Here is a 16,951-nt window from a genome sequence, read left to right as displayed (position 1 = left end):
TAGCATTACTGCTTATGCCAGTATGAAAAAGTAGCACTTCCAAGGAGAGACATGAGTCCATCAAAGGTATGCAGAATACTATATCAAGAAATCCTGATTGCTGCCAAAAAATAGTAAAATAGAGCAGGAGTTTTCAAACTCTTCCATCCTATACACCACATGTTAATAGAGAGAGTATCTCATTGCCCCCAACCTTGCTGTTTGTGATCACATAGCATTTCTGTGGAACCAGTTGTTTACATGAAAAAGTAATATTAGAAAAGTAGTATATTTGAGCAGTTTTAATGTATTCTAATGACTAAAAAATGATAAATAAAACCACTATGATATAACCAGACAGCTCTTCACAGACTACAACTTGGGCCTGTGGTAGAGCAGGTGGGGCACTGCCGGTTGGTCCCGCAGCACCGCTTCTTGGCGCTACTGGACCAACCCGGCAGCACCCCAGCTGCTCTGCCCCAGGCGTCCTGATTCAGCTGCTGATCAGTTTCAGCAGTGGCTGAATCAGGATGCCTGGGGCAGAGCAGCTGGGGTGCTGCTGGGTTGGTCCAGTAGCTCCGAGGAGCAGCCACGCTACTGGACCAAGCCAGCAGCACCCCAGCTGCTCTGCCCCAGGCGTCCCAAAGTCAGCCGCTGCTGAAACTGACCAGCGGCTGACTACAGGAAGCCCGAGGCAGAGTTGCTCTGCCCTGGGCTTCCTGGAATCAGCTGCTGATCAGTTTCAGCAGCAGCTGACTTGGGGATGCCTGGTGTTCTTATCTTGAATCTGTATGTAAGTGGATCTGGTGTCCAGATTCAGCGGCTGTTGAAACTGATCAGTTTCAGCAGCGGCTGATGCCAGTTCCGACTTACATACAGATTCAACTTAAGAACAAACCTACAGTCCCTATCTTGTACGTAACCCGGGGACTGCCTGTAGTTCCTAACATTTGGTTAATATATTTGGCTGCTGCTGCATGTTGAGCAGGTTTTTTCAGAGAACTCTCTGTGATGACTCCAAGATCTCTTTCTTCAGGTGTGACAACTAATTGAGAATCATAGAACACTAGAATTGAAAGGGACCTCAAGAGGTCATTGAGTTAAGTCCCCTACCCTCACGGCAGGACACAATATCATCTAGACCAGTGGTCTCCAACCTTTTTACACCCAAGATCACTTTTTAAATGACAGACCAAGCCAAGATCTACCGCCCCGCCCCTTCCTTGAAGCCCCGCCCTCTCTATTCTCCTCCTTTCCATCACTTGCTATCCCCAATCCTTATACTGCTACTTTAAAAAAAAAATTCCCACCAGTCCTCGCAGCTACTCACCTGTGCTGTTGCTTGGTGAGTAGCTGCTCCTCAAAGGAGGAAATCTAATGTAAATATACTGCGCAGGTGCACAGTTCAGAGAGGGCTCAAGAGCTACTCTTAGAGCCCCTGAGATCTACCGGTAGATCGCGATCTACTGGTTGGTGACCACGGGTCTAGATCATCCCTGATAGATGTCTATCTAACCTGCTCTTAAATATCTCCAGAGATGGAGCTTCCACAACCTCCCTGGGCAATTTATTCCAGTGTTTAACCACCGTGACAGTTAGGAAGTTTTTCCTAAGTCCAACCTAAAACACCCTTGCTTGCAGTTTAAGCCCATTGCTTCTTGTCCTATCCTCAGACCTATCCTTAGACCCCCATTGTGTTTTGAGCTTTGGATTTAATTGACTAGAGTAATTTTCCATTGTCTTCAAACTTTACCACCTACCTGTTTTATGCCCCTTTATTGAACAGCACTGGTCCCAGAAGAGATCCTTGCTATTTACCTCTTTCCATTGTAAAAACTGACCATTTATTTCTACCCTTGGTTTCCTATATTTTAATCAGTTACTAATCTGTGAGAAGACTTTCCTCGTATTCCATCACTGCTTACTTTGGTTAAGAGCTTTTAATGAGGGACTTTGTCAAAAGCTTTCTGAAAAGCCAAGTAAACTATATCCACTAGATCATCTTTGTTGACATGCTTTTGTTGACTCCCTTTAAAGAATCCTAATTGGTAAGGTATGACTGGTGAAGACATTTTACTCTTCCACAATATATTGTGCTTACCTACGTATCTAATAATTTTCTTCTTTACTATAGTTCCAGCCAATTTGCCTGATACTGAAATTAGGCTTATTGGCCGGCAATTGTAAGGCTCATCCCTAGAGCCTTTTTAAAAATCAGCATTTTCTGCTACAGAGGCCAATGTATGCCAATAGGTTAGTTTGACAATTTCATATGTGAATTCCTTCAGAACTCTTGGGTGAATATCACCCAGCTCTGGAGACTTCTTACTTTTTAATTTCTCAGTTTGTTCCAAACCCTCATCTATTGACACCACAATCCAAGACAGTTCCTCGGATTTGTTGCAAAAAAAAAAATGGATTATGCGTGTGAATCTTCCTTCCATCCCTTGCACTGAAAACTAATGCAGAGAATTCATTTAGTTTCTCCACAAGGGCCTTGTCTTTCGTGAGTGCTCCTTTAGCACCATATTCATCCAGTGGTGACCTCATTGATGATTTGGCAAGTTTCTGGTAGAGTTAAAAAAAAAAAAAGTTTTTTAAATCTTTTGCTATCTGTATTTCAATTTTTTTTTTTTTTTTTGGCCTGTCTGATTATACTTTTATACTTGACTTTCCAGAGTTCATGGTCTTTCCTGTTTTCCTCATTTGATTTCCAGTTTTTAAAGTATGCCTTTTTGCCTCTCTCTGCCTTTTGTTTTGTCTTGGTGACATTTCATTGGTCCTCCTATTTTTTTATTTGAGGTATAAATTTAATTTGAGTTTCTATTATGATGTTTTTAAAAAGTTTCTGTGAAGCTTGCAGGCATTTCACTCATAAATTGCTGTTTCACTTGCTTCCTCATTTTTCTGTAAAATTCCCCTTTTTGAAGTTCAGTGCAACTGTGGTGGCTTCTTTCATATCTCCCTCTCCCACTCACCAGGATATTAAATTTAATTACATTATGGTCTCTAATGCCAAGTGTTTCCACTATATTAATTTCTTGGGTCAGATCCAGTGTACCACTATAGGATTAAATCAAGAATTGCTGCTGTTCTTGTGGGTTCCAGGACTAGCTGCTGCAAACTGTCATTATAACGGTGTGTAAAAATTAAAAAAAAAAAAATTCTTCCTGAGGTGACATGTATCCAGTCAATAGGGGGATAGTTGGAATTCTTCACTATTATTGAATTTTCTATTTTTGTAGCCTTTGTAATCTCCTGGAGCACTTCATAGTCACCATCCAGGTCATATGATCAGTCTCATATTCCTCTTGCCATATTTGTAGTGAAGCATGGAATTTCTTGCCATAGAGATTCTGTGGTTCAGCTTGATTTATTTAAAATGTTTACATTTGACTGTTGTCTTATAGTAATTCCTATATGTTTTGTACCCTGGTATTATCTTTCCATTGATTATCATTATTCTACCAAGTTTTTGTGATTCCTATTATATTGGCATTTGCATTTAATACCAGGCTCTCACGTTAGCCCTCATAGTATTCAGATGTCTAGCATTTGTCTACAAGTACTTACAAAATGTGTCAATATTTAGCTATCTGCCTTCCTGTAATGTAACAGAATGAGACTCATCTGACTGTTTCTCTTCAGTTCCTACCTGTACTCAATTAAATTCTATCCTCTCCTCTTTACTAGGATATAGTGAATCCCTGTCAGAGGAGGATTTATTTATCAGATGTCTCTGTCAAAACCTTCACACCTGTGGCCTTTCCCCAGCCTTTTGTTTAACTGCAGCTTGAATAGGTCACTACCTGAAATTTGAGAATTGTTAAACTATTGCGCAGTCTAATATCAGCAAGTGGCAAAGAGTCCTGGTTTTGAACATCTAACAGAATTGTGTGAAGGCATTTGTACAGATGGCTGCTTGTTCCCAGCAAATGAATAAAATAAAAACTTTACCAAATCTGCAGTCATCAGTTCTGAAAAATATTTGAGTGCTAGGCCTTTAATTCTGTATCACAGAAGAGGTGAAAAGCAAAAATTCCCAGAAGTTATTGTAGCTGTCTTGGAATGTTTCAGTTATTCAGAATATAATACTGCTAAATGTGTCGTGTTGCTGGGCAAAAGATTGTTGAATTATGACTAGTGGCTTACTGCCAAAGTTTAAGTAAGTGGTTTCAGTGTCAAATCATAAAGTTTAAATAGTCTTAGTTCCGCAAATATGAAAGTTGCAAATACCAATTTTAATGTGTTCAGGGTCATATTGTTCTCACAGTCTACCACTTCTTAAACCTATTAATTTCTTAATTTACTGCAGATCTTACAATGAACATTTCCTCTTTATTTCCTCTCCACTTGTGACTTTTTAAATTTTTCTTAATCAGGGGAAACTCCAGCTTATCATTATGGTACTCACTATTCATCTGCCATGATAGTGGCCTCGTATCTTGTCCGAATGGAGCCCTTTACCCAGATATTCTTAAGGTTACAGGTAAATTATGTGAGATTTCATTTTTCTATTTCTGTCATGTTTAAATTTGAAAATAGGTAAAAGTTTGTATAATCTTGTAACTTGATTCTCACTGAGCATAGTAGAAGGAGGTGCTTTAGCTGCATTGTTTTCTTTTTGATGGCTGTTAAACTCTTTTTAGACTAGGAAAGATTTTATGGGCTGTTCAGATGGATGTCTAAATATTTAGAAAAATATGCTACACGAAAACTCAGAGAAAAAGCAGCTTTTTATTTTATAAAGTAATATTTCACATTCTACATTACTCATTTATTGTTCAGAAAACTCATGCGTTAGTTTCATTTTGTTAAGTGTTGAAAGAGTAAATTATTAAACTGGTTTGTTAATCTAAAGAGCTAATTTAGTATTAAGCGTCAAATTAACCTAACATTAGCACAACATGGAATTTTTTGACAGCTCGAGAATTAATTGGGTTCACAAATGCTATATTTTAAATATTTTCTTAGCTGGAAACCATCAGGCAAAAACATGTTTTTTTTCATTGGGCCAGCATTTCAACCAAAAAGACTAATATTTGGAATAGAGCTAGATCTTTCTGTCTTTCTTTCTTTCTGTCTGTCTTTCTGTCTTTCTTCAAAACATCCTGTCTATTTATATTTTATGCTTCATATTTAGCATTATCGCAAAGAAAAATTATAGCAACTGATAGAGAAAAATGTAGTTTTAGTCACTTCTGTTGCCAGAAAAAGATTTTTCCTTTTTCTTTCATGATGTTATTTGACTGTGATAAAATGTTACCAAACTTGTTTTACTTTACAATTTTATAGACCGTGGCTGAGTCTGCTGTGCTGAGAAATGTTCTGGTATAAAGATGCCTCTCATATCTTTCTACAGGGTGGCCACTTTGACCTGGCTGACAGAATGTTTCACAGCGTGCGTGAAGCCTGGTATTCAGCATCAAAGCACAACATGGCAGATGTAAAGGAACTCATCCCAGAATTCTTTTACCTCCCGGAGTTCCTGCTCAATTCCAATAACTTTGATCTAGGTAGGCAAAAGTTGCTAATCACATCATGTTATGAGTGTGAAAACAGTGCAGGCTGGCCCAGACATAAAACAAGTTCAGTAAAATGTATGTAACAAAGATTTATGTAACACCATAGGAAAATGGCAGATGGCTTACTGGAACTGGTCCTTAATTATCTTTTCATTATGGGAATATGTATTTCCCAATGGTGTGTGTTTAGGTGTAATTATATAGGGAAATCTGGACAGTTTGTAACTCCTGACTTTCTTGTTTAGATGACAGAAGATATTCTCTCAAACACTGATTATTCATTTTAACAACTCATATAAAACTGCATTTTAGAAATTAAATTGAACAATAAATTTACATTTCAGAGGGAAACATTTTTATTAGAACTCAAGTATTCAGCAAATACTGTTTTGGTAGGAGAATTTTTGATTATTATAATTTTCTGCAATATCTGCCAGTCTTTGTGTAGCGTTCCAATACTCACTCATACTGTGTCTAATGGACAAACATAAGCATTGTAGTTTTATGAGGTTTCAGAGCGTGTTTGTCAGTTTTGATATTTGTACTTCTAGAGGTGAAGTTCTAGAAGGAAAAGTAGCTGAAATGTGCTTGAAGTGAGATTAGATCACTTCCCCGAGTTTTATTTAACCACAGTGAAATTTCGCTGAGCTATTGGCAGACGCTACCACTGGAAGATAAAATAACTGATGTGAGAGAAATATTAATGTTGCAGTAGCTTCATATTTTTTTGCTATGAGATTAACTCTTTAGTTTTTCAATGTTCTATGCTGCAAATTCAATAGCACAGATTATTAACCACATCCTTTAAAAATCAAAATCATTGGTGCAAAATACTTTCCAAGAGCTTAGAAACTTGAACCAAGAACACATTCATATACATGAACATAGCAATTACTGTACCTGTTTAGATATAAAAGGGAAAGTTTCCTCTTAACCTTTATCATAAGTTACCTTCTGTTCTGAAATTCACACTTCTGTCCTTTTTCAATTTGTTTTTCAACAAAATTGAAACTCCGGTGAGGAAAAGATTCAGGGCCCAGTTCTGCAGACCTTATTTATATTCAGTTATATTTACAAGCATAATCTCATGAACTCAGAGAGGGACTTTTGTAGTATTTCTCAATGTGACTGAAGGTTGAAAAAAACAGTCCTTCGCGGTTTAAAGCAGAAGACACAGCATCTGAATATATCCTGATAGTTTAAAAAGTGTTCCTTATATGGAGAAGCTGAATCATGGTGTGATTCTATCAGTGGGATGCCTTTTTACTGTTTTCTGTTATACCATTTCATCTCAGGATTATTTTCCTCTGTTTTATAGCCTGTTGGCATATAAATTACTGAAAATTCACTGTATTCAGTAATTGGTAATTTTACACCTGCTAGTCCTCCCTTACTTAAAACCTAACAGGTATAAAACTTTCAAAAAGTGACCCTAAAGAAAAAGGTCCACTAAAGTAGACATCCAAAATATCACTCCATCAAAGGAATTTTTCATATTCTGGTATTTCTCATTTTGTATTTTTAAAAACTGTGTGTGTGTGTGTGTGTGTGTGTGTGTGTGTGTGTGTGTGTGTGTGTGTGTGTGTGTGTTAAGTATTGAATGGAACTTTCTGAAGTGTGGGGTTTTTTAGTCATTTTGGATATGTCTAGAGTGCACCCCTCTGCCGTCAGAGGAATGCAGATTAGGCTGGGCGAAATTGCTAATGAAGCGGTGATTTAAATATCCCACGCTTCATTAGCATAAAAATGGCCGCCGCTTTTTTCAGGCATGGAGCTTTGTCGGAGAAAAGTGGCAGTCTAGAGGCTGATCTATCGCTAAAGAAAGCCTTTTCCAATAGATCCTGTATACCTCGTTTTACGAGGCATAAGGGATCTATCGGAAAATGCTTTCTTTAGCGATAGATCAGCCTCTAGACTGCCACTTTTCTGCGACAAAGCCCCATGCCGGAAAAAAGCGGTGGCCATTTTTATGCTAATGAAGCGTGGGATATTTAAATCCCTGCTTCATTAGCAATTTCGCCCAGCCTAATCTGCGCTCCTCTGCCGACAGAGGGGTGCAGTCTAGACATACCCTTTCATTAGACACTAAGACATGATACTTTACAAAGTATCTACCCTATGACAGAGAATCATTTAAATAGAAAACACAGCTATAGAAAGATAAAATTAAAGTTCTAAAAGCCTCTTTATTAAGAAGGGCAAAGACTTTGTTTGACTTCTCCATAACAAAAGCCATTAAGGTAACCGGACAGTTATTCAAAAATCAGAGGTTAAATAAGCATTAGATAAATTCTCTATAGCTAAAAAAACAATTAAACGTACTTCAAAGGGACATTAAGTCTAGGCAACTGAAAGTGTGTGAGTGTGTGTGTGTGTGTGAGAAACATATAATTTTTTGTCTGTACTATGTTCCCTGAAATAACTTCAAGTATCTTTTTATATTAAAAAAAAATAAAAATAGTTCAGCATTATCACAAGCAACCCTATATAAACAAATATACAGGCAGTCCCCGGATTACATACAAGATAGGGACTGTAGGTTTGTTCTTAAGTTGAATCTGTATGTAAGTCGGAACTGGCGTCCAGATTCAGACACTGCTGAAACTGACCGCCAGTTCTGACTTACATACAGAATCAACTTAAGAACCCCAGTCCCCAAGTCAGCTGCTGCTGAAACTGATCAGCAGCTGATTCCAGGAAGCCCGGGGCAGAGCAACTCTGCCTGGGGCTTCCTGTAGTCAGCGCTGGTCAGTTTCAGCAGAAGCTGACTTGGGGACGCCTGGGGCAGAGCAGCTGGGGTGCTACTGGACCAACCCAGCAGCACCCCATCTGCTCTGCCCCAGGCGTCCTGATTCAGCCGCTGCTGAAACTGACCAGCAGCGGCTGAATCAGGACCTGGGGCAGAGCAGCTGGGGTGCTGCCGGGTTGGTCCAGTAGTGCCCACGGGCGCTGCAGGACCAATCGGCAGCGCCCCAGCTGCTCTGCCCCAGAGTCCAAAACAAAAGCCTGGTCTGCTGGGGGGGGGAGCACACTAGCTGCGCCCCCCCCCCCAGCAGACCAGGGACACGGGGAGCAGAGCCGCAGCGGCAGTGGGGTGCCGCGCCTCTGAGGCTTTGCTCTGGCAAAGCCTCAGAGGCGAGGGACCCCGCCATGGCTGCGGCTTCAGTCTGGGTGCCTGTGGTCTGCTGGGGACGGTCCCCAGCAGACCACAGGCACCCGGACTGAAGCCGCAGCCGCGGGGGGGTCCCGCGCCTCTGAGGCTTTGCCAGAGCAAAGCCTCAGAGGCGCGGGGAACCGCCGCTGCTGCCGCTCCAGTCTGGGTGCCTGTGGTCTGCTGGGGACGGTCCCCAGCAGACCACAGGCACCCGGACTGAAGCCGCAGCCGCGGGGGGGTCCCGCGCCTCTGAGGCTTTGCCAGGGCAAAGCCTCAGAGGCGCGGGACCCCCCCGCGGCTGCGGCTTCAGTCCGGGTGCCTGTGGTCTGCTGGGGACCGTCCCCAGCAGACCACAGGCACCGGGTCTCAAGGGGCAGCAGCAGCGGTTCCCGCGCTTCTGAGGCTTTGCTCTGGCAAAGCCTCAGAAGCGCGGGAACCCGCCCGGTGCCCCTGGTCTGCTGGAGACGGTCTCCAGCAGACCAGGGGCACCGGAGCAGCTTACGAACGGGGCTTTCTCGCCCCGACTTCCGGGGCGAGAAAGCTCCGTTCGTAAGTGCGGATCCGACATAAGTCGGATCCGCGTAAGTCGGGGACTGCCTGTACACAGGATAGACAAAAATGTTTTTATTCTGTAGGAAGACAGCTTTGGAACTTCTGAAATGCTGAGAAATTTCTTGAAGCACTAACCTGATAAATCACGTGCCATTGTAACTGTGCTATTATTTTTGTTGCTTCTTTTATTCAGATGCATCACTTTCTTTTTCTGTTAAAACTTCAATTTATTTTGTAGGTTGCAAACAGAATGGCACTAAGCTTGGAGATGTGATACTTCCTCCATGGGCAAAGGGAGATCCTCGTGAATTTATCAGAGTTCATCGGGAGGTAATAAATATTTTAATAATAAGAAACACAACGTTTATTTGGACATAAAGCTCGATCTGGGAAGTTCAGTGCATTGTTTGTAATCATTTTTCTATTTGATTTGCATCTTCGGGAGGTACACTGTTACGTTGATGGCCTAAAGAACCAATGGTCCTTCATTTGTTCTTGATATCAGTACTGGCAGAGGGAGCTGATATGGCGTGGTTATACTGCTTTTCCTTTAAATACATCAAATACTGTGTGTAATTTCATCCACCACAGTCAGATAATACATTCAGTGACTGTCTGCTCAGTTTAATGCATACATTTTTAATTACAGGCTTTGGAATGTGATTTTGTGAGCGCACATCTGCATGAATGGATTGACTTAATCTTTGGCTATAAACAGCAAGGCCCTCCTGCAGTAGAAGCTGTAAATGTCTTCCATCATCTCTTTTATGAGGGGCAAGTGGATATATACAACATAAATGACCCATTAAAAGAGACAGCAACCATAGGATTCATTAATAACTTTGGGCAGATACCCAAACAGGTAAAAATGTTCTTTTAACCTATTGTAACCATATGCCAGAATATATTCAAATCCAAATGCTTTCTATAAAAAGGCAATTGCAGTCAATTATAAATATGGTATTTAAGTTTCTAATATACATTTCTGTCCTTTGTTTAGAATGTGAATGCAGGTTTTGTGTAATAAATACATTTGCAGAAATGCAAATTCAGTTATAGATTAATCCATTCTCAACCCATTACATGTGTCTAACTTAAACATTGGGTTTTGTCAATAAGACCAGGGATTTCTCCCTTTTTCATCATTTTCCAAAATTAGAGGCAAGAGCTTATGAAAAAATTTAAAAAAACAGGTTAGGGAGCCAGTGTGTTACTACAAAAAGGTAGTGTTTGTATGTATTCTTCCCTGGCTTTTACCATGTGATGCAACACAATTCATAGGTAGTGCACAGGAGGTTTACTTATACAAGTTGTCTTTTTAGCAAAACTAGAGTTACATTGTTTGACTTTTTTTTCTTTTTAAAGTGGTTGCTTAGTTTTCTTGGACATTTCCTCATTCCCAGAAGGTGTGAATGGGCAACAGGGGGTAGATCAACCTGTTCTGTTCATTCCCTCAGAAGCACCTTCTATTGGCCACTGTCAAAAGTCAGAATACTGAGCTAGATGGACCTTTGGTCTGACCCACTATGGCCATTTTATATTCTCTTTATTTGTACTGTAGGGGTGTGTCTAGAGTAGACTACATGGCTCCGTCATGTTTACTCGACATAGCAAAGTGAAGCGGCGATTTAAATAATCGCTGCTTCATTTACATCAAAATGGCTGCCACGCTGTGCCGATCAGCTGATAGTCAGCACAGTGCAGTAGTCTAGACGGGGATCAGCCTACTCCAGAATCCTTTGTCATCAGATCCTTTATGCCTTATTAACATCAGTTGAGGTATTTCCCATGCTTTAATACCTTCCCAAAGGTGGAAGACTAGCATAGGTTGTATCTTTCTCTTGTATTTTAAAATCAGAAATGCAACAAACTTGACCATCACTGTAACAAAAATACATAAAAATACAGTGAAGGGGAATTTAGTGTTTGGATAAGCATTCTAAAATATAGGTACTAATGTAGAACATTGGATTGTCCCCATTAGGTCCTGTGTCCATCCTAACATAACTTCACCATCCTAGATAAGTTCCAGTTACCCTACAATTTTTTATTCATGCAAAAAAATCCTAAATCTGCTAAGCCACTCTTCATTCTTGATTTTTCTTGCAGCATCTCTTCTCCATCTAGCTTTTATTATTGATTATATATGTATTATACTGACAGTGGGGTCTTCTGCTGTGATATTTACCATCATAAAACACCATATGCTAGTTCAGTCTGTATGAGGGACTGAAAAGTAAGGTTTAATAGATGTAGTTTGTCTGGTAAGAGAGAGATTATTAAGATCAGCCTTAAAAAATTGTATTGGATTTGAAGCGCTGATATTAAGATGTTTTATAATTAACAATTTATTAAATTTACAAGAAAGCACCCACTCCTGGCAGCCTTGAAAGCCCCCATTTTTCTAGGTAGCTTGTCCTGGAAAGAGTTTCTGAACTAGTGCTGGCTGTGCAGTGACTGAAATGAAGTAAAGTCAGTGTAAAAATAAATGGTAGCTTGCTCTCAACATTTGAATTTCTCTTCCCTTTTCAGTATTATCTTTAAAGAAATTGTGGCAAAAAGGAGATTACAAGATTCATTGTTTATAAAAAAAAAATGTTCTTTATGTAAAATTGGAAGACTTACCGGGTGTTGCCATTGTTCTTCAGGCCAAGGGGCTGGCGATATGGGGAGTACAGGAGTCTAGTGGCAAGGGAATGCGGGAAGTGCCACCAGGGGCTCCCTCACTCCCCTGTTCCATTCCAGGTTCGGGGGGCTGTTGGGGGTTCCTTCCTCTTGTTCCTGGGGTGGGGGGGCTCTCTCTGTCCTCCTGGCCCATCCCAGGGTGGGGGGCCGGGGAGACTGTCATCCTTCCCTCCCCCCCCCCCCCGAGGTGTGGGGGAGTAGCAGGGGCTGTTGTCTTCCCCCATCCCTCCCCTCTCCCGGGGCAGAGGGACAACAAGGGCTGTTTACTTCCCTCCTTTATCCCAGGGGAGAAGGTGGCAAGGGCTGTTTCCTTTCGCTCTCCAGGATGAGAACGGAGCTGGCAGGGACTGTCTCTCAGATAAGGAGGCCCCACTTACCTGGTCTAGTGGCAGGCAAGTTGGTGACCCCCAGCACCAGCTGGCCCACACCCTTGGTGGTAAGGCTGCCTGCAGTGGTCATTGGGCATATAGCTCTCCCTTGCGCTTGCTGCCCACAGTGGTGACTGAGAGTGTCGCGTTTCTCCTCTCTCTGCCCCCTTCCTTTCCATGTTTTGGAAAACAGTTCTATTCCCCACACTTCCCGTTTTCCTGGCATAACCAAACCCTGACCTTGCTTTAAGTTAGGAGAAGAGGAAGCTGCATACTAAATTTGGTGGCCCTAGCTCTTAGCTTTGAGGAGTGGTTGAACAAACGGACTCACAGACAGACAGATGCACATTTCTAAAATATATTGATAGATTAGTTACAATACTTAGCATATATAGCATACAAATTTAGCAGTCTGATTGCTTAACATTGCTCAAGACATCAGTGTTGACACAGAAGGTGGTAAACATTGGATAATTACTGACTCATCGTCACATGATGAAAACAATCATGAGGCACAATGTGTCATCTATAACCAACCCCTCCCTGCCCACTCAGGCTTTTTACTACCCTTAGACTGTGTTATTCCAACAGTGTGGCCTGGTGATGATGAAATATATTTATGTAGTTTAACTTTGAAGGAGTACCAGTTTGTAGTTCAGATGATGATAAGTGCAGTAATATTCAAAGATCTAAATTCATTTACCTGTCTTCCCTTCACAAAAAATTTCACACTACTATAAACTAAGATTTTAGAAGTGGTCCTTAATACATTGTTCCTATCGCTTGAAACATGCACTTGTAAACTGGATATACCTTGACACACAAGCTATATAGTAAGGTACAGCTGCCTTACAAGGCATGTGTATTCCAGAACACAGAGTGCACTATAGACGGAGCTGCTTTTAATAATCTCAGCAACGGAGATTTGCTTGTTCATTCTGCATACTGCAAATGTAAAAATCTAACAACAGCAGTAAGTGAAAGTTTGGAGAATAAATTATTTTTGTCCTGGGTTTTTCAGTGGACATCTGAAAATTAGATGCATTCTTCATTATTTGTTACGAGTATATTTATAAGACTGATAGCAGTAATATGATATAATGAGCCTGCTTCACCAGCAGCTTGTTACTCAGTGTGTATGAAATAAGAATGTTAAATCACTTTAAACAGTACCTTTGGCTATTTTAATTGTTTTCTAAAAGGTAAAACCTGATGAAAAATGTAGTGCTTATTGCTTTCTAATTTGGGTTTGAATTTTTCTTGAAAATTTAACAATGTTTATATACTATAAGAGGCACTTCATATATATCTGCCAATTTGTGAAATTTTTAAAGTAAATCTGAGACTGGTGGTAAACTTTAAACGCCTTCGATAATGGAAATCTATAATCTTGTCACTAAAAGTGTTTGATTTCCTATCTCATATTGCAGCTATTTAAAAAACCACACCCACCAAAGCGAGTTAGAAGCCGAATCAATGGAGAAACAGTTGGAATGTCTGTCCCCCCGGGTTCCACAAGTGACAAGATCTTTTTTCATCATTTAGACAATCTGAGGCCTTCCCTCGCGCCTGTAAAAGGTAAAACACACCACAGCATTTATTCTTGGTCTTTTGTCAGAGAGTTCATTGTTCCTGCTACATAATTTTTTCTGAATTTTCATTCTCTACTAAATCTCCAAGTTTAACATTCCAGCCCTGTAAGATTCTGAGAGCCTTCATTTCCAATTGAATTAGGCCTTGCAGTTTTAGCAAAATTTAATTGTTTCATTGACAAGGCCTGAAGGGGAAATGAGCCTTAATTCACACCCTAAAGCAGCGGCAGGCAAATCTGCCCCACCACGATCCTCTGAGCCATGAGTGTCCCTGCCACAGCCCCACATGCCACTCAAAGTGACTGGTTGCTGTGACCAGCATGTGCATCCCTGCACGAACCTGGCAGGATGCGCTGCCCCTCTCCCCAGCACAACTCTCGAAGCTCCCATTGGCCAGAAACTGTCCAATAGGAACAGCCTGAGCAGTGTTTGTGGGTGCAGACTGCTCACAGAGCCCCCTCCCCTCAATGGGCACACAGTGCAGAGATGCGCATGGCCCCAGTAGCTGGCCGCTTTGAAATACGTGTGGCACCATGGCAGGCAGAGAGTCGGACTGCTGGCTGGGAGCCACCTAGTGTAAGAGCCTCCTGGCCAGAGACTGGGCCTGGCAACCCCACCCCCTCCCAAACCCATGCCCAAGTCATAACCCTAATCCTTCCCCAAGTCACAACTCAAATCCTCTGTACCTCCTGCACACCTCTTCCAGGTCAGAATCCTCTACTGCAGCCAAACATCCTCCTAGATTCTGCACCCCAATTCCCTGCCCCAGGTTCCAACCCCCTCCTTCACTCAAGCTTCCTCCTAGACCCCAAAACCCTTCCTGCACCTTGCCCCACACTCTAGTGCCCTACCCCACACTCCTTTCTGCACCCAACATGCATTCTAGACCTCGCATCTCCTCCATTAATATCATAGAAAAATGCAGCCCTTGACCACTTACCACATTCTTGGAGTGGCCCCCCCATCAAAAATTATTGCCCACCCTGTCCAAAAGGTTAACAACCTATTTTTAATTCCAACAAACTATGTTGGAAACCATCAAGGGAGACAAACTCGAGAGCTGAGAACTTACTACGAAGGGTACCCTGTCCAGCATAAGATGTTTAAATCTCACTGGGGTGCCCCATGTAACCTCAGTTTTTGTTTTACCGTGGAAGAAAAGTACTTTCTGAAGAATTCCAAGAAACATTTTAGATACTAGAAATAAATGATACTGTCAGTAGCCACACATAAGCAACAGTGTCATGTCTTCCTATGTCTGGCTTCAATTTTTTCAACCATAACAAGACAGTAAAATTATCAAAATAGTTAATAGCTAATTTTAAAACTTAATTGGGTTCCTACTGACAACATATTCTAAAATATTAATAAATTATATTTAGTGTTTATATAATGTTTCCCACCTGAGGATACTAAACATTTTACAGACATTAACTTATGAGCTAGGTATGGGATATTCTAGTTATTACTTGATTCACGATTGTGACCTAGATAGATTAGAGGATTGTGCCAAAAGAAATCTGATGAGATTCAACAAGGACAAGTGTAGAGTCCTGCACTTGGGACTGAAGAATCTCAAGCATTGTTACAGGCTGGGGATTACAGTGGATGAGAAGCTGGATATGAGACAACAGTGTGCCCTTGTAGCCAAGATGGCTAATGGCATATTAGGTTGCATTAGGAGGAGCATTGCCAGCAGATCGAGAGAAGTGATTATTCCTCTTTATTTGGCTCTGGTGAGGTCACATCTGGAGTATTGTGTCCAGTTCTGGGCCCCCCACTATAGAAAGGATGTGGACGCATTGGAGAGGGTCCAGCGGAGGGTCACCAAAATGATTAGGGGGCTGGAGCGCATGACCTATGAGGAGAGACTGAGGGATTTGGGTTTGTTTAATCTGCAGAAGAGAAGAGTGAGGGGGGATTTGATAGCAGCCTTCAACTTCCTGAAGGGAGGTTCCAAAGAGGCTGGAGAGAGGCTGTTCACAGTGGTGACAGATGGCAGAACGAGGAGCAATGGTCTCAAGTCACAGTGGGCGAGGTCTAGGTTGGATATTAGGAAAAATTATTTCACTAGGAGGTAGTGAAGCACTGGAATGGGTTCCATAGGGAGGTGGTGGAATCTCCATCCCTAGAGGTTTTTAAGTCTTGGCTTGTCAAAGCCCTGGCTGGGTTGATTTAGTTGGGATTGGTTCTGCTTTGGGCAGAGGGCTGGACTTGATGACCTCCTGAAGTCCCTTCCAGCTCTGTGATTCTACGATTGAAAAAATATCCACCTCTGGGGTAGAAAGGAGCAGCTATTTAACAGCGCACAGCAATACTACATTGTCATCAAAGAGGAAGTGAAGAATAACCATCTCTATTTGAAAATGCAAGGGCAAAGTGGGCAGGCACATTATAATTACCAAATTTGATATGTAGCATATGAAACTGGCTGGCCGGGATTTTAGTAGGGATGTGAAGTATTAACTGGTTAACCTTTAAGCATTACCCTTAATGGGGTGATGCTTACTAGTTCCAGTTAACCAGTGGAGCTGGAGCAGCTCCATGCTTATCAAGGGCAAGGGGCTGTGCTCGTCTCGCCAACCAGACTAGAGCAGCCCACCAGCAGAGTTGGACTGCTCCAGCCCAACAGCACAGAGGGCAGCCCCCCTTAAATTGGTTATCCTGCTAAACATGAAGTAAGCTTCATGTTTAACGAGTTGACCAATTACACAGGATTTTACATCCCTAGATTTTAGAATTGGTGTTTTTGCTGTATAAAAATTTAATGTTCTCTTCAGTGACCACAGTTATTCAGGCTCTTACTTCTGGGTTTTGTCTGAAAAGCAGCATTTTCAGCAACACGGTTTCCCATAACTGATTCAGAGGGAAGAGTGCCAACTATGGAAGTGCAGGATCTAGGTGTCTCTAAGAGATCTGTCCAGATACTGACAGTCTTTTGCTATGAGAGTTGCAGTACAAGTGACATTGTTACCGTTTACAGTGAGAGTTATATAGTGGTGCATAATGGTATTTGTTCTGTGAAAGCATGGGCTGCCACATAATGAGAAACAATATTATACGGTGTGTGTTACGTAATGATTGTGCATTTGCAGT

At 41.5% G+C, this 16,951-nt stretch overlaps 1 protein-coding gene across 9 annotated transcripts in view; it reads left to right on the top strand.

The window, feature by feature from the left end:
• The window catches only part of WDFY3 (WD repeat and FYVE domain containing 3), a 372,301-nt gene that overhangs the window by 335,347 nt on the left and 20,003 nt on the right, over positions 1 to 16,951 (top strand). For all 9 annotated transcript variants that reach the window (XM_075929522.1, XM_075929521.1, XM_075929523.1 and 6 more), the window contains 5 exons: positions 4,362 to 4,468; positions 5,342 to 5,495; positions 9,449 to 9,540; positions 9,860 to 10,072; positions 13,694 to 13,841. In XM_075929522.1, the coding sequence (XP_075785637.1) occupies positions 4,362 to 4,468; positions 5,342 to 5,495; positions 9,449 to 9,540; positions 9,860 to 10,072; positions 13,694 to 13,841 (714 nt within the window). The remainder of the gene's footprint in view (positions 1 to 4,361; positions 4,469 to 5,341; positions 5,496 to 9,448; positions 9,541 to 9,859; positions 10,073 to 13,693; positions 13,842 to 16,951) is intronic.

Source organism: Pelodiscus sinensis, chromosome 5 (assembly GCF_049634645.1).
Source record: "Pelodiscus sinensis isolate JC-2024 chromosome 5, ASM4963464v1, whole genome shotgun sequence".
In the NCBI taxonomy this organism is placed as follows: Eukaryota; Metazoa; Chordata; order Testudines; family Trionychidae; genus Pelodiscus; species Pelodiscus sinensis.
Note: the sequence above shows the minus strand (reverse complement) of the source record. Positions and strands in the feature narration are given on the sequence as shown.